Raw genomic sequence first — 20,658 nt, 5'->3', positions numbered from 1 at the left:
CACATATTGGGTTAGAAAATACTTCTGTACAGATAGATTCGCTCGTTCTTGACTATCAAAGTCTTTTGTCTGTACCAAGCAGTGTTTAACATTCTGTAGACACTCTCCATTACACATCACACTCTGCCTTTCCGAAATAAAAACTGGATCCCACCTTGTCCTGGTCGCTCCATCACATCATCTGCGGTGGCGTATTGGGTGACCTGTGTGTAGAGCGTGGAGCGATCGAGAGGCCAGCTATTCTTGCGACAGGTTGCCTGAACCAGAGCTGTGAGGTACGATTCTGGGATGTGTAACCCAGATAGCCACATCACATTGGGTTCACTCTCATCGACCTGGAAATAGTTTTTTAGAAAACGTTAGGCAAGATAAATAATGAGTGACCAGTTCCAACAACATCAAAGCATTTCACAGACTTTTTCAAATGTAAAGATACTGAGGCACTACTCCAAAGCTCCCCTGGCCAGCCTCCCATCTTCCACCCTCCATAAACTTGAGCTCATCCAAAACTTGGCTGCCCCTTGTCCCAACTCGCAGCAAGTCCCGCTCACCTATCACCCCTGTGCTCGCTGACCTACATTGGCTCCCAGTCTGGCAATGCCTCGATTTAAAAATTCTCATCCTTGTGTCCAAATCCCTCCATGACCTCCTCCCTCCCTATCTCTGTAATTCTCTCCAGCCCCACAACCCCCACCCCCCCCGAGATATCCGCGCTCCTCCAATTCTGGCCTCTTGAGCATCCCCCCGATTTCCATCGCTCCATCATTGTTGGCCGTGCCTTCAGCTGACTAGGCCCCAAGCTCCGGAACTCCCTCCCTAAACCTCTCCACCTCTCTCTCCTCCGCGAAGATGGTCCTTAAAACCCACCTCTTTGACCCAGCTTTTGGTCACCGGTCCTAATGTCCCCTTTGGTGTCAAATGTTGTTTGATAATCGCTGCTGTGAAGCACCGTGGGATATTTTACTGCGTTAAAGGCGCTATATAAATACAATTCATAGGGGCCAATTTTCCTCTCCCTCTTCCCCCCCCCCCCTCCCAATCCCAATCCCAATCCTAATGCGACATCATAGCCTGGCTGGAACACAGGCAGCTGCAGACCCAACCACTGGCCCAGCGCCCTCTGGATCAGGATCAGGCTGCAGACAGGTAATTGAGGTAGGAGGGAGGATCACCACTATTACCCATTTGTTACAGGGCTTATTGCCGGGTACAGACCCAATTGCCCCACTTGGGGGAAGATTCAGAAATCCCGGGGCAACGCAAAGGAGGTGGAGATCCGAGGGAGTAAATCGGGAAAATCAGTCCCACAATTTCGATGTATCCAAGGTGTGAAACGCATACTGACTAATGTGAACATTGATATATTTGTTGCCGTTAACAGTCTGATTAGTTGAGCAAAGTAATGAAAGTTCCTCCTGTGATTTATTTTGACACTCACCCATGAATTGTACTGGTCAAACCTCCTCTTGAAGTGGATCATCCAATTCCCAAGTGATTTGAGGGTGGCAGGTGCCAGTCTTCTCCAGATAGAGGGAATGTGACCGTTGAAGAGAGCTCGTGTCACCTCATCCAGCTCACTGCTCATTCCCACTTCACCAGCCAGTGCCTGCAACAGCCCCACAAACTGCGTCACTCCAATCTTCACCATCTCAACTATTCGTACAACAATTCTACTTTCTTCAGGCCCAAGTCAGACTGATTGCAATAAAGCAAAACTCTTCTGTTACGGGTTGGCCGTTTGATTTTCTGGGTGGCAATGTCCTGGTCTGCAGTCAGTGCTGGACCCAGGGGCCAGCAAAGCCCTGCTGATCATTCAGTCACTGGGCACAAAGGTCAGACACTCAGCAAGCATTTGATTTTAGTATTTTGGCAGTCAGACATGGGCGTAAGTTTACGAATGTTTCATTTTACTTTTAGGGTAATGGCAATTCATTACATAAGAAATAGGAGCAGGAGTAGGCCATACGACTCTGACGTTAATGGCCTCAACTCCGCTTCTCCGCATATCCCTTGATTTCCTTAATATCCCAAAAGAAATTAGACTGCACTTCTCTTTTAAAAGTAGCTTGATAGGAGTTTTCTGGATTTTTGCCTGTTGTAATAAATAAACACACACCACACAGCACTAGAAATAAAGATTAACACCCATTGTCTCCCAGTCTGCATCCTCTGGACATGCAATACAAGTTTACAGAAAATACAGAGCAGAATTCTAAATAATTTGCTCATGGTTGAAAGCCACTGTTATAAAGTCTCCGCAGGCTCGGGGTTGTTAACCTCCCAACTACTTCCCGCAGTCTGTAAAATACTGTCAACCATTTAATCGTGCTAATCAACACATTCCTGCCGAGCTCCCGCTCGCTCACTTGGTGTAGGCACAGACCCAGTTAGCCTCTGTTAAAGTAGCTGGGAGAGAAGGTGGAATTAAATATGCAAAACATAAGATCACTGACCGGAATATCCGGGTTTGTGTGAAGAGGGATTCTGGTGGCCATGTGGGACAAAGCAAGGCTGCTCTATCAAAGAACCAGTACAGGCCCGATCTGTCCCGCTCACCCATCACCCCCTGTGCTCACTGCCCCGTGTCCTAACTCACACCCAGTCCCGCTCACCCATCACCCACTGTGCTCACGGCCCCGTGTCCTAACTCACACCGAGTCCCACTCACCCATCACCCCCTGTGCTCACTGCCCCGTGTCCTAACTCGCACCCAGTCCCGTTCACCCATCACCCCCTGTGCTCACTGCCCCGTGTCCTAACTCACACCGAGTCCCGCTCACCCATCACCCCCTGTGCTCACTGCCCCGTGTCCTAACTCACACCCAGTCCCGCTCACCCATCACCCCCTGTGCTCACTGCCCCGTGTCCTAACTCACACCCAGTCCCACTCACCCATCACCCCCTGTGCTCACTGCCCCGTATCCTAACTCACACCCAGTCCTGTGCCCTGTCTCACCCCTGTGCCCTGTCTCACACCAAGTCCCGCTCACCCATCACCCCCTGTGCCCTAACTCACACCAAGTCCCGCTCACCCATCACCCCCTTGCTCGCTGCCCCATGTCCTAACTCACACCGAGTCCCGCTCACCCATCACCCCCTGTGCTCGCTGCCCCGTATCCTAACTCACACCCAGTCCTGTGCCCTGTCTCACACCAAGTCCCGCTCACCCATCACCCCCTGTGCCCTAACTCACACCAAGTCCCGCTCACCCATCACCCCCGTGCTCGCTGCCCCATGTCCTAACTCACACCGAGTCCCACTCACCCATCACCCATGTGCTCACTGACCTACATTGGCTTCCAGTCTGGCTTCGCCTCAATTTTTAAATTCTCATTCCTCCATGGCCTTTGCCCCTCCCTATCTCTGCAATCTCCTCCAGCCCCACAACCCTCCAATTCTGACCTCTTACATCCCTGATTATAATCGCTCCACCATCGGTGGCCGTGCCTTCTGTTGCCTGGGCCCCAAGCTCTGGAACTCCCTCCCTAAACTTCTCTATCTCTCTCTCCTCCTTTAAGAAGCTCCTTAAAACCGACATCTTTAACCAAGCTTTTAATCACCTGTCCTAATTTCTCCTTATGTGGCTCGGTGTCAATTTTTTGGCATATAATACTCCTGTGAAGTGACTTGGGGCGTTTTACTCGGTTAAAGGAGCAATATAAATAAAAGTTATATTGTTGTAAGTTTTTATGAATTTATGTTCAAAAATAATGAGAGGTTTTGATAAAAACTGGCGAGTGAGTCAGTAACTAAAGGACAGGAATTTATCACCAAATGAAGGAAGGAGAATTGGCTTATGCTCAGCCTTGTTCCGACATGGGATGGCCACCAGAAACAGGGGAGCTGAATCCAGAAACAGCTTTTAAATGGGAAGTGTGTAAATATTTGAAACAGAGAATTGTCCGTGTGTTTGGAAAAGGGAGAGGGTGGGACTTAGTCAAAGTCAAAGAAGCCTACACATGTTCGATGGGCTGAATCGCCTCTGTGCTGCAAGAGTCTATGGTTCTATAACCAGTGCCCAGAGAAAGCGTGAGGATGTTTTCAAAAGCGACTCTGCGTATAGTGAAAGATTCTCGTGCTGCAGTACTAGAGACTAGATCAACCAGGATCTTATTGAATGGCGGAGCAGGTTCAAAGGGTCAAATGGCCGACTCCTGCTCCTATTTCTTATGTTCTTGTATTCTAAACTTGGTAGTTAGGGTAAAGATGTCAGACTAAAAGCTGCAAACTTTTAATCAGTGTTACTGGACTCTCCGCGAACTGAGAGCAGCCGACCTAGGGTGAGTAGGGTATGGGGGAGTTACCCACTGGGGATAAGGGGGGGAGTTACCTACCCTCTGGGGATAGGGGGGGGGGAGGGGGAGGAGAGTTACCTACCCCCTGGGGATAGGAGGAAGTTACCTACCCCCTGGGGATAGGGAGGGGTTACCCCCTGGGGATAGGGGGAAGTTACCTACCCCCTGGGGATAGGGAGGGGGATTACTCACTGGGGACAGGGAGGGGGGTTACCCCCTGGGGATAGGGGGGTGTTGCCCCCTGGGGATAGGGGGGCCACAGACCCCAGGCGATGGTACGATTCCCCCACAATACTACCTACCTTCTGTAGTTCCAGCAGGGACCGGGCCATACGATCCACCAGCAGGTTGAAGCGCTCCAGTTCCTGAAGCAGGACCACGGTAGTTGGCGTAATTTGCGATGCAAAGTTTTTATAGATCGTGTCGAGATCGAAGAGAGCTGGAAGTTTGTTGTCGATGTCCTTCGCCACGTGTCCAATGTATTCATCACGACCCATCCCACTGCCAGACTCCCCTAGCACAGGAACAGTTCAGTAACTCACCACAGGGAAGAAAGGCATTACATATAAAGTGGTATTACACATAAAGTGGCTTTCCTCATTGGGGGATGGCATGAGAGAAATGGGGATGTAGAAACACGGAATTCTGACTTTTCCGTTAGTCACTGTGTCCTGTTTCTGGGGATTGACTATGATTCTGCGACACCACAGAGACGTGTGGTTAAAGTGCACACACAGCCCGTCCCAGAAGTTACAACAATAACTAACTGTACCTTAAAAACACAGCACAACTGGAAAGAGATAGAGGAACTGACGGTCACCAGGGAGAGAGCTTAGGAGGAGCTATCAAAGGCTTGGTTTTGAGAAAGTTAGTAAAGGTGGAGAGCAAAGCAGAGAAATAGAAAGGTTAGAGTGAGAGTTCCTGAGCACAGGGCCGAACTGGCTGAAAGTCTGCTGCTAATGGCGAGACACATTGAGGCTGGGGGGTGTTACCCCATGGGGATAGAGGGGGCGGGGATTACCCCATGGGGTTCGGGGGGTTACCCCATGGGGATAGAGGGGGCGGGGGTTACCCCATGGGGTTCGGGGGGGTTACCCCCTTGGTATAGGGAGGGTTACCCATGGGGAATGGGGGGGTTACCCATGGGTATAAGGAGGGTTACCCATGGGGATCGGGGGGGTTACCCCCTTGGTATAGGGAGGGTTACCCATGGGGAATGGGGGGTTACCCATGGGGATCGGGGGGGTTACCCCCTTGGTATAGGGAGGGTTACCCATGGGGAATGGGGGGGTTACCCATGGGTATAGGGAGGGTTACCCATGGGGAATGGGGGGGTTACCCCATGGGGATCGGGGGGGTTACCCCCTTGGTATAGGGAGGGTTACCCATGGGGAATGGGGGGGTTACCCCCTTGGTATAGGGAGGGTTACCCATGGGGAATGGGGGGGTTACCCCCTTGGTATAGGGGGGGTTACCCATGGGGAATGGGGGGGGTTACCCATGGGGAATGGGGGGGTTACCCCCTTGGTATAGGGGGGGTTACCCATGGGGAATGGGGGGGTTACCCATGGGGAATGGGGGGGTTACCCATGGGTATAGGGAGGGTTACCCATGGGGAATGGGGGGGTTACCCCATGGGGATCGGGGGGGTTACCCCCTTGGTATAGGGAGGGTTACCCATGGGGAATGGGGGGGTTACCCCCTTGGTATAGGGGGGGTTACCCATGGGGAATGGGGGGGGTTACCCATGGGGAATGGGGGGGTTACCCCCTTGGTATAGGGGGGGTTACCCATGGGGAATGGGGGGGTTACCCATGGGGAATGGGGGGGTTACCCATGGGGATAGGGAGGGTTACCCATGGGGAATGGGGGGGTTACCCATGGGTATAGGGAGGGTTACCCATGGGGAATGGGGGGGTTACCCATGGGGAATGGGGGGGTTACCCATGGGGATCGGGGGGGTTACCCATGGGGATAGGGAGGGTTACCCATGGGGAATGGGGGGGTTACCCATGGGTATAGGGAGGGTTACCCATGGGGAATGGGGGGGTTACCCATGGGGAATGGGGGGGTTGCCCATGGGGAAGTTACCCATGGGGATCGGGGGGGTTACCCATGGGGATAGGGAGGGTTACCCATGGGGAATGGGGGGTGACCCATGGGGAATGGGGGGGTGACCCATGGGGAATGGGGGGGGTTACCCATGGGGATAGGGAGGGTTGCCCATGGGGAATGGGGGGGTTGCCCATGGGGATCGGGGGGGTTACCCATGGGGAATGGGGGGGGGTTGCCCATGGGGAATGGGGGGGGTTGCCCATGGGGAATGGGGGGGTTACCCATGGGGAATGGGGGGTTACCCATGGGGATCGGGGGGGTTACCCCCTTGGTATAGGGAGGGTTATCCATGGGGAATGGGGGGGTTACCCATGGGGACAGAGGGAGCCACACACCCCAGGCGACGATACGATCCTCCCACTATTGACGCACGTTACCTGTCTGTGGCTGCAGGTCGATGAGATGTCCCCACATGCTCCGGGCTGCCTGCGTGTAGTAACCAATCTCAGTGTTCGGGTGAAGGCCAAACACCTCGGGAGTGTTGGCAAGTGGAAGAGATTCAATTTCCTCTGAAAATGAGAATATTCCCATATATTTATTGCTAATTAATGTTTTAAATAATGAGAAAGTGTCTGTTTAGGATAAGGACCTGTGTACATTCCCCAGCTGCTTGTCCTCACAATACTGTTCAATCATTCCATTTTCTCAGGTATTTGAAACTAAAGCTGCTTTGATATGGGAGCAGTGCCACTGTTAAATCCAACTCCTCGATCAGGCAGCAGTTTCAGAGCAGCTCACTGGGTGCACCGCAGCATTTGGGAGAGATAATGACGGAGGCCGTTGGGCACAAGCTGACCAGGCTGGGATTTACCCTTCACACCAGCAGGAATACCATGTACCTGTTGTAAAAGCAGCTTAAACTGCAAATTGCTGTCATGCTACATAGCCAAACTGTTGCAACAGATCGTGCAACGGTGCTCGAGCTGCTGCATCACCTGCACCTCAATAAACGGTATTGCAAGGTCAGTAAAATATTTCTGGGGAGCTCTGGGGGTCATGGGCTGCCTGTCCTGACATTACCCGAAGACGCTGGCAGCCTAAGTGGCCTTGCAGGATTTGCCCAGCAAAGACCCCGGCAATGGGGGAAGGAGGGCCGGTCACCTGGACACATACATCCCAAATGTACCCTTCACACGGACCCTCGCTCAGGTCTCCAGCTGCATTAGGGCATCTATAGGCCGCACTGAGGCCTATGCCCAGCCCAGCCCATGATGCACATATGCCCAGCAGATAGCTGCAGAGTGACACACTCAATAACGCAAGAGCCCTGCTACCTTAGGCACTCCGGGTGAAGACTGCATTATTGGCCCTTTTACGCCTGAGGTTATTTTGACAGGCTGGCGTAGCTCAATAAGGTGTTGGGAAATTGTAAGGACCCAAGAAAGCTTGTTCCTTCCACACGCAACTTGCAGTCTACCCCATCAGAGCCCCTCCGCAGCGTTCTAAACACAACCCGTTCAGTCTGCTGGTCGCTGCACTTCTGACACTGAGCCGGGCCTGTCATGTATTCAACTATCATTGTAACCCATGTATAAGCTGACCTAAGTTGTACACCTTGAGAACATTGACCACAAGGGGGCGAACCTGTGGGAGACATTCCTAACCTGGACTTTCAGGTATAAAAGGGGAAGCTCCACCCACCTTCATCACGTGAGGTCTTGGTAATAAAGGTAACTGGTCACAGAGTGACCTTCTCTCAAGTAAGGGCCTCATGTGCATTTATACTGTATAGTAAGGACATATCATTGGCGACGAGAAACTGGGATTTAAACCACGCGAGCATGGCCACTAGCAGCACAGAAGAGAGGTACTGTGTTGGTGATGATTGGGACAACTTTATTCAGAGACTAAAGCAAAGTTTTGTCACTAAGTAATGGTTGGGACAGGATTCGGCCGACAAACGCAGAACTCATCTCCTGACGGTTTGTGGATCCAGGACGTACTCCCTGATGAAGGACCTTCTAGCGCCAGAGAAGCCGGCGGACAAGACTTTTGAAGAGCTCAGTAAGTTGATCAGGGAACACTTTAAACCGGCGAGCAGCATGCACATGGCAAGACATCGGCGACAAGAAGGGCAAAGCGTTCCAGACTTCATGGCAGATCTCCGGCGACTGGCGAGCCTATGTAAGTTCCCAGATGCATGCAGGGCGGAGATGCTGCAAGACTTCTTTATTGAGGGCATCGGGCACGCTGGGGTTTTCAGGAAACTGATTGAGACCAAGGACTTGACCTTGGAAGCGGCGACTCTGATAGCCCAGACATTTATCTCAGGGGAGGAAGAGACCAGAGTGATGTATGACAGAAATCTTGGCTCAAATGTGGCTAACGACCAGGGAGTCAACACTGTTAACGCGGCGCACAGTTCTCTAGGCAGACAGGGGCAATCGGATATGCCCCAGCATGTAGTCGAACCCAAAGGGGGAATTCAACAGACAATGGCTAGCTGAATGGCGATTCATGCCATCGCAATGGACAATGCGGCCAGTAATGGGGCCATCAACACCTGTTAATGGTGCGCTTAAGGACAGAGACAGTCAAAAACGATCGACTGGTAATGGACCTTTTGTTTCCAACAATGGGGCCTCCAGCTCGTGCTGGAGGTGTGGAGGCAAACACCCAGCCAGAGCTTGCAGGTATCAAGCAATATACCTGCAGAAACTACAACGTCAGCGGTCACTTGGCGCGTATGTGCAGGAAGCCTGCAGCCAGGTTGATGTACGAGGAGGATGGGCCCGATGTAAGCCCTACGAGGCCAAATGAATACTGGGGGAAATCGCTGGAAGCTGAAGTTCAGTGAGTTCATGTGGAGCACATATACAGTTCATACACCAGGATGTCACTGATAAATGATGAAAGTGCTCCTCAATTGCATCCCAGTATCAATGGAGCTAGACACAGGGGCCAGCCAGTCCCTGATGAGTATCAAACAGTTTGAAAAGTTGTGGGCGTCCAAGGCTAGGAGGCCAAAATTATTGCTGATTGACGCACAGCTACGGACTTACACAAAGGAGATCATTCCGGTGCTAGGCAGCACCACGGTTGTCGTGACCCAGAAAGATTTGGAGAACAGGTTGCCACTCTGGATTGTCCCGGGGGACGGTCCCGCACTACTGGGGAGGAGTTGGCTTGCTGTCATGAACTGGAAATGGGGCGATGTCAATGCAATTTCCTCTGTGGAGCGAGTATCATGCTCACAGATCCTGGACAAATTTGACTCATTATTTCAACCCGGCATCGGCACTTTCATGGGGGCCAAGGTAGTGATTCACATTAACCCGGACGCCAGGCCAGTAACACCACAAGGCCAGAGCGGTGCCGTACGTGATGCGGGAAAAGATAGAATGCGAATTGGACCGCCTGCTGATGGAAGGCATCATCTCGCCAGTCGAATTCAGTGACAGGGCGAGCCCAATCGTGCTGGTGCTCAAGGCAGATGGGTCGGTCAGGATATGTGGCGATTACAAGGCCACCATCAATCGGGTGTCACTCCAAGACCAGTACCCGCTACTGAGAGCGGAGGATCTCTTTGCGACGCTATCTGGTGGCAAACTTTTTTCAAAATTGGACCTGACCTCAGCTTACATGACCCAGGAGCTGGCGAGTGAGTCGAAGAAGCTGACCACCATCACGACACACAAGGGTTGTTTGAGTATAACAGATGTCCGTTCGGGATTCGTTCGGCCGCCGCGATCTTTCAGCGAAATATGGAAAGCCTCCTCAAGTAGATTCTAAGGACAGTGGTTTTTCAAGACGACATCCTCATCACGGGTCGCGATACTGAAGAACACCTCCACAACCTGGAGGAGGTGCTACACAGACTGGACTGGGTAGGGCTGCAACTGAAAAAGGCGAAGTGCGTCTTCTTAGATCCAGAGGTAGAATTCCTGGGGATGAGGGTAGCAGCAGACGGGATCAGACCTACTGCGTCCAAAACGGAAGCGATCCAGAGAGCACCCAGACCCTGTAACACGACGGAGCTGCATTCGTTCCTGGGGTTCCTGAACTATTTTGATAACTTTCTTCCCAAATTGAGCACGCTGTTAGAGCCGCTACATGTGCTCCTACGCAAAGGTCGCGATTGGGTCTGGGGAGACAGCCAGGAAAGGGCTTTTGATGGAGCATAACAAACTGTTAACGTTATATGAACCGTACGTGGCTACCCAGTCCTCATTCAGGACACATTTCTTAACTAAAGACAGTAGCGGGTCTGTATTTGTCCAGACTTTAATCTGACGGGCTGTCACAGGTGAGCCTTCGCTTTCGAAAGCTTCAACAGCCATGACCATCTCAGCACCATGCTCAGTTGCCCCCTCAGTGGTGGCTAGTGGGAGCCTGCTGAGTGCATCGGCGCAGTTTTCAGTGCCCGGTCTGTGCCGAATTGTGTAGTCATAGGCGGCTAACGTGAGTGACCACCTCTGTATGCGGGCCGATGCATTCGCATTTATGGCCTTGTTGTTGGCCAAAAGGAACGTTAGAGGTTTGTGATCTGTCTCCAGCTCAAATTTCCTGCCAAACAGGTTACTGGTGCATTTTTTTTTACTGCATTGACACAAGCTAGCGCTTCCTTTTCTACCATCCCGTAGCCCCTTTCTGCCTGGGACAGACTTCTGGAGGCATAAGCTACCGGCTGTAACTGACCATTGGCATTCACATGCTGCAACACACACCCGACACCATAGGACGACGCATCGCACGTTAAAACAAGTTTCTTACACGGGTCATATATGAGCTAAGTGAAACTGCGTAATATCAAAGTCCTTCACTGTTCATATTGTGGAGTCTTGAATGGTGGTACCCATTGTATCATCGAATGCAGACTACCGACAAAAAGAATTTCAAGAGAACTGGATATACACTTGAAAAGGAAAAAATTGCAGGGCTATGGGGAAAGAGCAGGAGAGTGGGACTAATTAGATAGCTCTTTCAAAGGGTGCGATGAGTGGAATGGCCTCCTGTGCTGTATGATTCTATGAAAGAACTGCAGACCAGCCATTACAGCACAATGTGGATTACCTACCTGAAAAAATGTCGCACCATTCACAGTGCGGAGAAAACGTACACGTGCTGTGTGTGTGGACCAGGCTTCAACTGATCATCCAACCTGGAGAGACACAAGGATACCCGTACCATGGAGAAACCGTGGGAATGTGGGGACTGTGGGAAGGGATTCAGTTACCTGTCACACCATTCACCATTCCTTGCCCTGAGGAATTTAAACCATTTCACAGGCGCAAGGATGAACTCTCGATTCAGGCCGATTGCCTACTGTGGGGAAACCGCGTAGTCATGCCCCAGATGGGCAGAGAGGTGTTCATCAGAGAACTCCACAATGGGCACCCGGGCATTGTCATGATGAAGGCAATTGCCAGGTCACACGTTTGGTGGCCAGGGATAGACGCAGATCTGGAACTTTGTGTTCGCAGGTGCAACACGTGTGCTCAGCTGGGCAACGCACCCAGGGAAGCCCCCCTTAGCCCCTGGCCATGGCCCGCCAAGCCATGGTCACGCATCCATGTGGACTACGCAGGTCCTTTCATGGGAAAAATGTTTTTGGTTGTAGTAGACACCTACTCCAAATGGATTGAGTGTGCCATTTTAAATTCAAGCACATCCTCTGCCACGGTAGAAAGTTTTTGGGCAATGTTCGCCGCCCACGGTCTACCGGATGTCTTGGTCAGCGACAATGGCCCGTGCTTCACAAGCAGTGAATTCCAGGATTTCATGGCAGGCAATGGAATTAACCATGTCAGAACGGCACCGTTCAAGCCGGCCTCAAACGGCCAGGCAGAACGAGCAGTGCAGATAATCAAACGGGATGTTCAGAATCCAAGGGGATTCCCTACAAAGCCACTTATCACGCCTCCTGTTGGCCAATAGATCCCGACCACACTCGCTCACAGGGGTTCCACCCGCAGAGCTGCTAATGAAAAGGATGCTCAAAACCCGGTTATCCCTTATACACCCCACCATGAAAGAAATTGTTGAGAGCAGGTGCCAGTCACAATGTGACTACCATGACAGGAATGCGGGGGCGCAATGTATTGATGTCAATGACCCTGTTTTTGTCCTTAATTACGCTGCAGGGCCCAAATGGCTCGCAGACACTGTGGTTGCCAAAGAGGGGAATAGGGTTTTGGTAGTTAAACTTACCAATGGACAAATCTGCTGCAAACACGTGGATCAAACAAAAAGGAAGTTCAGCAGCCCCATAGAAGAAGCAGTGGAAGAACACGATATAGAGTTCACTCCACCACAGGTGACCGAACACCGGAACGAAAGGGAGGAGAGCCCAGTCACTGTGGGCAGTCCGGACAGGCCTGAGGCACCGCAAACAGCAGACACTCAGGCCAGCGCCCAACAACCGGAGCCCCAACTCAGGCGCTCTACAAGGGAGCGTAAACCACCAGAGAGACTCAACCTGTGATCACAATAAGACTTTGGGGGGGGGGGGGGGGGAGGTGATGTCATGTATTCAACCAGCATTGTAACCCATGTATAAGCTGACCTAAGTTGTACACCTTGAGAACATTGACCACAAGGGGCGAACTAGTGGGAGACACTCCTAATCTGGACCTTCAGGTATAAAAGGGGAAGCTCCACCCACCTTCATCACTTGAGATCTTGGTAATAAAGGTTACTGGTCACAGAGTGACCTTCTCTCAAGTATGGGCCTCGTGTGCATTTATACTGTATAGTAAGGACGTATCAGGGCCATTTGCAGTGCAACGCTAAATTTTATTTTTAAGCATTTACCGGCATAATCATCTTTATTCCCTTCTTTTGGAATCTTGTAGTCAACGTCGTCATTATGGAAGAAGTGGAATGGCTGGAAAGTGTCAAATATGAAGTCCCCCAGAAATTCATCCATGTAGGTGGTGAGGATGCGTCGGTCGAAGCTGTCGATACAGCGTCCACCGTACATAACCTGAGGATCGGTTCCAGAGGAGACATATCAGGCACAGGACACTCGGGGTGGGTTTCCCCATCTGTCGGAAAATTCAACGACTTCTCATCCTCAGTGATCTCAACCTCCATCTCAATTCAGCGTGCTCTCTCTCAGTTCCCCAGCCTCCTGTCCTCCCTTATCTCTCCCTCCATGTAAACTCCCCAACCCATATTCACTGCCAGCCCCTCGACATTGCCATCTCTCGGGTCCTCTCTACGCCCATCGTGTCAATCACAGATAAGACCATCTCTGACCGCTTCCTCGTATCGCTCTCCACCCACATCCCCCTTCCCCCCCCCCCCCCAAACCCTACCTCCTTCTGTGTCTGCCCCTGGAAAAAACTCTCTCCCGACTCTCTTACAGCTGCACCTGTGAACTCCCAACTGTCAGCCTTTTGTCCTCCATTCACCATGACATTTGTGTAGCTACCGATCAACTCAATCACACACTCACCCCCACCTTTGATGCACCCGTCCCTGTTAAAACCATTACTCTTTCTCACCCTGGCCGCTACCCTGCTCTAGCCATGAACTTCGCTCCCTTAAGTCCACGGATATGGCGGACAACTAGTTTAGCCATTCTATCCATCTCCAACACCTCTCCAGCTGGGTGGGACTGCACTCGCCTGGTTCCATTCCTATCTATCTAATCGTAGCCCGAGAATCACCTGCAATGGCTTCTCTTCCCGCCCCCGCATCGTTACCTCTGGTGTCCCCCAAGGATCTGTCCTTGGCCCCGTCCTATTCCTCATCAACATGTTGCCCCTCGGCGACATCATCCGGAAACACAGCCTCAGTTTCCCCACGTACACTGATGACACCCAGCGCTACCTCACCAGCACTTCTCTCGACCCCTCCACGGTCTCTAAATTGTCAGACGGCTTGCCCGACATCCAGTACTGGATCAGAACTTTTCTCCAATTGAATATTGGGAAGACCGAAGCCATTGTTTTCGGTCCCTGCCACAAACTCTGTTCCCCAGCCACCGACTCCATCCCTCTCCCCAACTTCTGTCTGAGGCTGAACCAGACTGTTCACAACCTCGGTGTTATATTTGACCCTGCAATGTGCTTCCGACCACATATCCGCAGCATAACCAAGACTGCCTATTTCCAGCTCCATAACATCGCCCGACTCCGTCCTTGCCTCAGCTCATCGGCTGATGAAGCCCTCATCCGTGCCTTTGTTACCTCTAAACTTGACTATTCCAACGCACTCCTGGCTGGCCTCCCACATTTACCTAATGTAAACCAGATCTGATCCAAAACCCGGCTGCCCCGTGCCCTAACTCGCACAGAGTCCCGCTCACCCATCACCCCCTGTGCTCACTGCCCCGTGCCCTAACTCGCACCCAGTCCCACTCACCCATCACCCCCTGTGCTCACTGCCCCGTGTCCTAACTCACACCCAGTCCCACTCACCCATCACCCCCTGTGCTCACTGACCCGTGTCCTAACTCGCACCCAGTCCCACTCACCCATCACCCCCTGTGCTCACTGCCCCGTGTCCTAACTCACACCCAGTCCCACTCACCCATCACCCCCTGTGCTCACTGACCTACATTGGCTCCCGGTTAAGCAACGTCTCAATTTCAAAATTCTCATCCTTGTTTACAAATCCCTCCATGGCCCTCGCCCCTCCCTATCTCTGTAATCTCCTCCAGCCCCACAGCCCCTCCCCCGTCCCTGTCCCCGCCCCCCGAGATGTCTGCGCTCCTCTAATTCTGCCCTTCTCTAATTCTGCCCTCTTGACCATCCCTGATTATAATCGCTCCACCATCGGTGGCCGTGCCTTCTGTTGCCTGGGCCCCAAGCTCTGGAACTCCCTCCCTAAACCTCTCCGCCTCTCTATCTCTCTTTCCTCCTTCAGGACTCTCCTTAAAACCTCCCTCTTTGACCCAGCTTTTGGTCACCTGCCCTAATTTCTCCCTCTGTGGGTTGGTGTCAAATGTTTTGTCTCATAACCCTCCTGTGAAGCGCCTTGGGACATTTCACTATGTTAAAGGCACGATATAAATTCAGGTTGTTGTTGCTGATGTGGGTACTACACAGTGAAACAGAGGCACTATTTAAATTACAATAAATATCACCAGAAATGTTACAATGGGCAACCGATTTTGCCAAAATTGTCAGTATTTGTTTTAAAGTCAAATAGCAATTTTCTTTTAATTACGCTCTGTGTTTCGTTTGGAAAATGAATCAGCAGAGAGAGAGCACAGACACGAGGAGCCTGTGTCCTTGGTGGACAGTGTTGGGGAAATTAGCCGACCCTGTCCAGCCCAGCTCCACTGTTTCCATCGTCTCGGGCGACGAGAGGAATTTTCCAAATTGTTTTTTTCCCTAATTGGCCCTGGGTGATTGTCACCTCTCCGGGTTTGGCAGGACTCGGGTGGGTCAGGAATGTAAAGCACCGAAGCACCACAGCTGCACCAGTCGGTCTTTTCCTGTCCGGTATTTCTCGTATGGTCGTATCACGAGAGATGCTTGGCTGCTCCTGCTCGGCAATAATGTCTCGGCCCGAGGTGACCCTCCTCTCCTCCCTCGGCCCGAGGTGACCCTCTCCCTCCCTCGGCCCGAGGTGACCCTCTCCCTCCCTCGGCCCGAGGTGACCCTCCTCTCCTCCCTCGGCCCGAGGTGACCCTCTCCCTCTCTCGGACTGAGTGACTCTCCTCTCCTCCCTCAGCCCGAGGTGACCCTCCTCTCCTCCCTCGGCCCGAGGTGACCCTCCTCTCGGCCCGAGGTGACCCTCCTCTCCTCCCTCGGCCTGAGGTGACCCTCCTCTCCTCCCTCGGCCCAAGGTGACCCTCCTCTCCTCCCTCGGCCCGAGGTGACCCACCTCACCTCTCCAGCTTACACCTGGCAGGGTGCCACTGCTGGTTACATCTCTGGAGTGTGTTCCTGGCAGTCAGGGGTCAGCTCCCATTTCACCATCACACCGGGCCCTGTGTCCACACTGCCCTGCGGGAGGGCAGGTCTCCAGCCATCACCATCACACCGGGCCCTGTGTCCACACTGCCCTGGGAGAGGGCAGGTCTCCAGCCATCACCATCACACCGGGCCCTGTGTCCACACTGCCCTGCGGGAGGGCAGGTCTCCAGCCATCACCATCACACCGGGCCCTGTGTCCACACTGCCCTGCGGGAGGGCAGGTCTCCAGCCATCACCATCACACCGGGCCCTGTGTCCACACTGCCCTGCGGGAGGGCAGGTCTCCAGCCATCACCATCACACTGGGCCCTGTGTCCACACTGCCCTGGGAGAGGGCAGGTCTCCAGCCATCACCATCACACCGGGCCCTGTGTCCACACTGCTCTGCGGGAGGGCAGGTCTCCAGCCATCACCATCACACCGGGCCCTGTGTCCACACTGCCCTGCGGGAGGGCAGGTCTCCAGCCATCACCATCACACCGAGCCTGTGTCCACACTGCCCTGCGGGGCTCCTGGTCCAGGAAACGTTCCTTCTCCCCCCTCCGACACCAGAGCTGCGGTCTGTGCCTGCAGCAGCTGGAGGTACTGACTGCTCCCTGGCCCGAGACACCGGCAATTCCGGCAGTAGATTGACAGTAAAAGCTCATTGACACATCTATCCATCACTCCAGCCGATCTTATGCCGAAGTTACCCGGCTGATCGAGAGAGCCCCAACTCCCCTCTCCCCGACCAAGGAAATTCCCAGCCAGAGTTATTAAATAAAGGATCTTGTATTTCTGTAGCGCCTGTTACAACCTCAGGACGTTTCAAAGTGTTTCACAGCCAATGAAGTGTAGTCACTGTTGTAATGTGGGAAACGCGGCAGTCAATTTGCACGCAGCAAGCTCCCACAAACAGCAATGTGATAATGACCAGATAATCTGTTTAAGTGATGTTGGGGAGGGATAAATATTGGCCTGCTCTTCTTCAAAATAATGTCATGGGATCTTTTACATCCACCTGAGAGAGCAGACAGGGTCTCAAGTTTAACATCTCATCCAAAAGAAGGCACCTCCAACAGTGCAGCACTCCCTCAGTACTGCCCCTCCGACAGTGCGGCGCTCCCTCAGTACTGCCCCTCCGACAGTGTGGCGCTCCTTCAGTACTGCCCCTCCGACAGTGCGGCGCTCCCTCAGTACTGCCCCTCCGACAGTGTGGCGCTCCCTCAGTACTGCCCCTCCGACAGTGCGGCGCTCCCTCAGTACTGCCCCTCCGACAGTGCGGCGCTCCCTCAGTACTGCCCCTCCGACAGTGCGGCACTCCCTCAGTACTGCCCCTCCGACAGTGCGGCACTCCCTCAGTACTGCCCCTCCGACAGTGCGGCGCTCCCTCAGTACTGCCCCTCCGACAGTGCAGCACTCCCTCAGTACTGCCCTCCGACAGTGCGGCACTCCCTCAGTACTGCCCCTCCGACAGTGCAGCACTCCCTCAGTACTGCCCTCCGACAGTGCGGCGCTCCCTCAGTACTGCCCCTCCGACAGTATGGTGCTCCCTCAGTACTGCCCCTCCGACAGTGCGGTGCTCCCTCAGTACTGCCCCTCCGACAGTGTGGTGCTCCCTCAGTACTGCCCCTCCGACAGTGCAGCACTCCCTCAGCACTGCACTGGAATATAGTATCAGACTTTTATGTCATAGAAAGAAATGTGTTTATAGTTAGTTTACAAGTAAAGCATTTTAAAATCTCCCACAAATGACGAAGGGAGCAGTGCTGACAGTAGGTTACCATGCAATGTAGTGAAGGGTTTGACAAGTGACACTGTACCTCTCCAATTAAATACTTCAAACTGCCCCATGGAATCTTGCCGTCACTCTGATTATAAGCCTTTGTCAGGTAAGTGTTTAGAATCTCCATGCAGACCTGAGGCACAGGAACAAACAGATGAGTTTCAGTGTTGTGCATTTGAGAAACAAACATTGCCTGGCGAATGTGCCTTGGGTTGGGAATCTGTGGAGGCTGATCAATGTTCAATACGTGGCGGCCAAAGTGACAGGAAGGCCCATATTCCTGTGATTCTCGGCATTGTCTCAAACCATTTCACTGGTGTTTATATCGTCAGGAAGCTGTTCTGACAAATTACAGATTTATCTTATATCTGTAATTATCTCAGGCCCCTCATTCTTGACCCCTCAACTACTGGTCAGTCTGCTTCTGTCTCCTGTCCCATTCTTTCATCGTTTAAACACTCGACCATTTCACCCTGTAATCTGTGCAGCTCCAACAAAAAAATGATTGAATTTTTCAACTCTTTATTCATATTTCCTCAGACCAGGCAACACACATTACATCAGAAATAGGAGCAGGAGTCGGCTATACGGCCCCTTGAGCCTGCTCCGTCATTTAATACGATTATGGCTGATCTGATCATGGACTCAGCTCCACTTCCCCGCCCACTCCCCATAACCCTTCACTCCCTTATTGTTCAAAAATCTGTCTATCTCCACCTTGAATATATTCAATGACCCAGCCTCCACAGCTCTCTGGGGCAGAGAATTCCACAGATTTACAACCCTCTGAGAGAAGAAATTCCTCCTCATCTCAGTTCTAAATGGGCGGCCCCTTATTCTTAAACTATACCCCCTAGTTCTATATTCCCCCACGAGGGGGCTCTGCAACCACCCTGTTGAGCCCCCTCAGAATCTTTCATGTTTCAATAAGATCACCTCTCATTCTTCTAAACTCCAATGTGTATAGGCTCAACCTATCTTCGCATATCGATCCCATGAACCTTCTCTCAACAGCCTCCAAATGCAGTATATCCTTCCTTAAATACGGAGACCAAAACTGTACGCAGTACTCCAGGTGTGGCCTCTCTGATTGTACCCAATATCCTCCCAGAGTGTGAAGCCCAGGGTTTGAAGTGAGAACTTATCACAACTTTATTTAGGCTCTTCATTATCTCTTATATTTTACCTTTTAGATTTTTATCTTTCGTGATAATTTTTTTTTAAAATGTCTAGTCACCCTGAGGTGTTATTGTGTAAACTGTGCCAACAAAGCCGAGCTTTGTCACTGCACTGATGGTGCTGCCATTCCGAGTATAATGAATGTCATTTACATGCTGCTACAGCACGGCAACACAGTGTCCTGATACTGTAACACCAGGCGTGTGCTGCACACCCAGCCCATACACACCAACTGTTCATCTCAACCATTCTTTCAATGTGTGAGCTTCCACTGGGCTGGAGCCAGTCCTCGTAGCTAGCTTCAGACACAACTTAGGGATCAGCTTCCCCTTTTACCTTCTAGGCTGGGGAACAGAATAACATTGCATGTAACTTGCAGAGCCATGGTCAGTCTGGTGAGACCTCAAACTCACAAACACGATTGTTTCTCACTGCTAACGTCATCTATAACTCCATCAGTGGATCAGTGACATAGAAACATAGAAAATAGGTGCAGGAGTAGGCCATTCGGCCCTTCGAGCCTGCACCACCATTCAATGAGTTCATGGCTGATCATTCCCTCAGTACCCCTTTCCTGCTTTCTCTCCATACCCCTTGATCCCTTTAGCCATAAGGGCCATATCTAACTCCCTCTTGAATATATCCAATGAACTGGTCCCAACAACTCTCTGCGGCAGGGAATTCCACAGATTAACAACTCTCTGAGTGAAGAAGTTTCTCCTCATCTCAGTCCTAAATGGCTTACCCCTTATCCTTAGACTATGTCACCTGGTTCTGGACTTACCCAACATTGGGAACATTCTTCCTGCATCTAGCTTGTCCAGTCCCGTCAGAATTTTATATGTTTCTATGAGATCCCCTCTCATCCTTCTAAACTCCAGTGAATACAGGCCCAGTCAATCCAGTCTCTCCTCATATGTCAGTCCTGCCATCCCGGGAATCAGTCTGGTGAACCTTCGCTGCACTCCCTCAATAGCAAGAACACCCTTCCTCAGATTAGGAGACCAAAACTGAACACAATATTCCAGGTGAGGCCTCACCAAGGCCCTGTACAACTGCAGTAAGACCTCCCTGCTCCTATACTCAAACCCCCTAGCTATGAAGGCCAACATATCATTTGTCTTCTTCACCGTCTAGGGTTTTTCAAAATATATAAAACCTAAAAGGTTACACAGAGGGAGAGCTAAATCCAGAAATCATGTTACCTGAAAATCAGATTCATTGAAATCATACGACACATTCCATCCGATCTTGCCGTATTTTCTTCGCTCCTGGACAACAGCGTGGAAGAACGCCAACACGTAGACAAGTGACTTGTAGGCAGTGTGGGGACACGTTAACAAGGCTTCCTGGCTGATCTTGAAATAAGTAGCTCTCATGTTCAGCTTCAGACCATTGGGTGGTTCTGTCACGACCTGCAGTGACCAGTTAT

General features: G+C 51.9%; 1 protein-coding gene across 2 annotated transcripts in view; it reads right to left on the bottom strand.

Moving 5' to 3' along the window:
* dnah10 (dynein axonemal heavy chain 10) overlaps positions 1-20,658 on the bottom strand; it is a 397,024-nt gene that overhangs the window by 5,923 nt on the left and 370,443 nt on the right. For both annotated transcript variants that reach the window (XM_070888200.1, XM_070888202.1), the window contains 7 exons: positions 20,432-20,641; positions 18,085-18,180; positions 13,164-13,335; positions 6,788-6,919; positions 4,598-4,809; positions 1,439-1,606; positions 155-335 (listed from right to left, as the gene is read on the bottom strand). In XM_070888200.1, coding sequence (XP_070744301.1) covers positions 155-335; positions 1,439-1,606; positions 4,598-4,809; positions 6,788-6,919; positions 13,164-13,335; positions 18,085-18,180; positions 20,432-20,641 — 1,171 coding nt within the window. The remainder of the gene's footprint in view (positions 1-154; positions 336-1,438; positions 1,607-4,597; positions 4,810-6,787; positions 6,920-13,163; positions 13,336-18,084; positions 18,181-20,431; positions 20,642-20,658) is intronic.

The sequence above is a fragment of the Pristiophorus japonicus genome, chromosome 8, assembly GCF_044704955.1.
Source record: "Pristiophorus japonicus isolate sPriJap1 chromosome 8, sPriJap1.hap1, whole genome shotgun sequence".
NCBI lineage: Eukaryota > Metazoa > Chordata > Chondrichthyes > Pristiophoridae > Pristiophorus > Pristiophorus japonicus.
The sequence above is the reverse complement of the archived record's forward strand: the minus strand, read 5'-3'. Positions and strand labels throughout refer to the sequence as shown.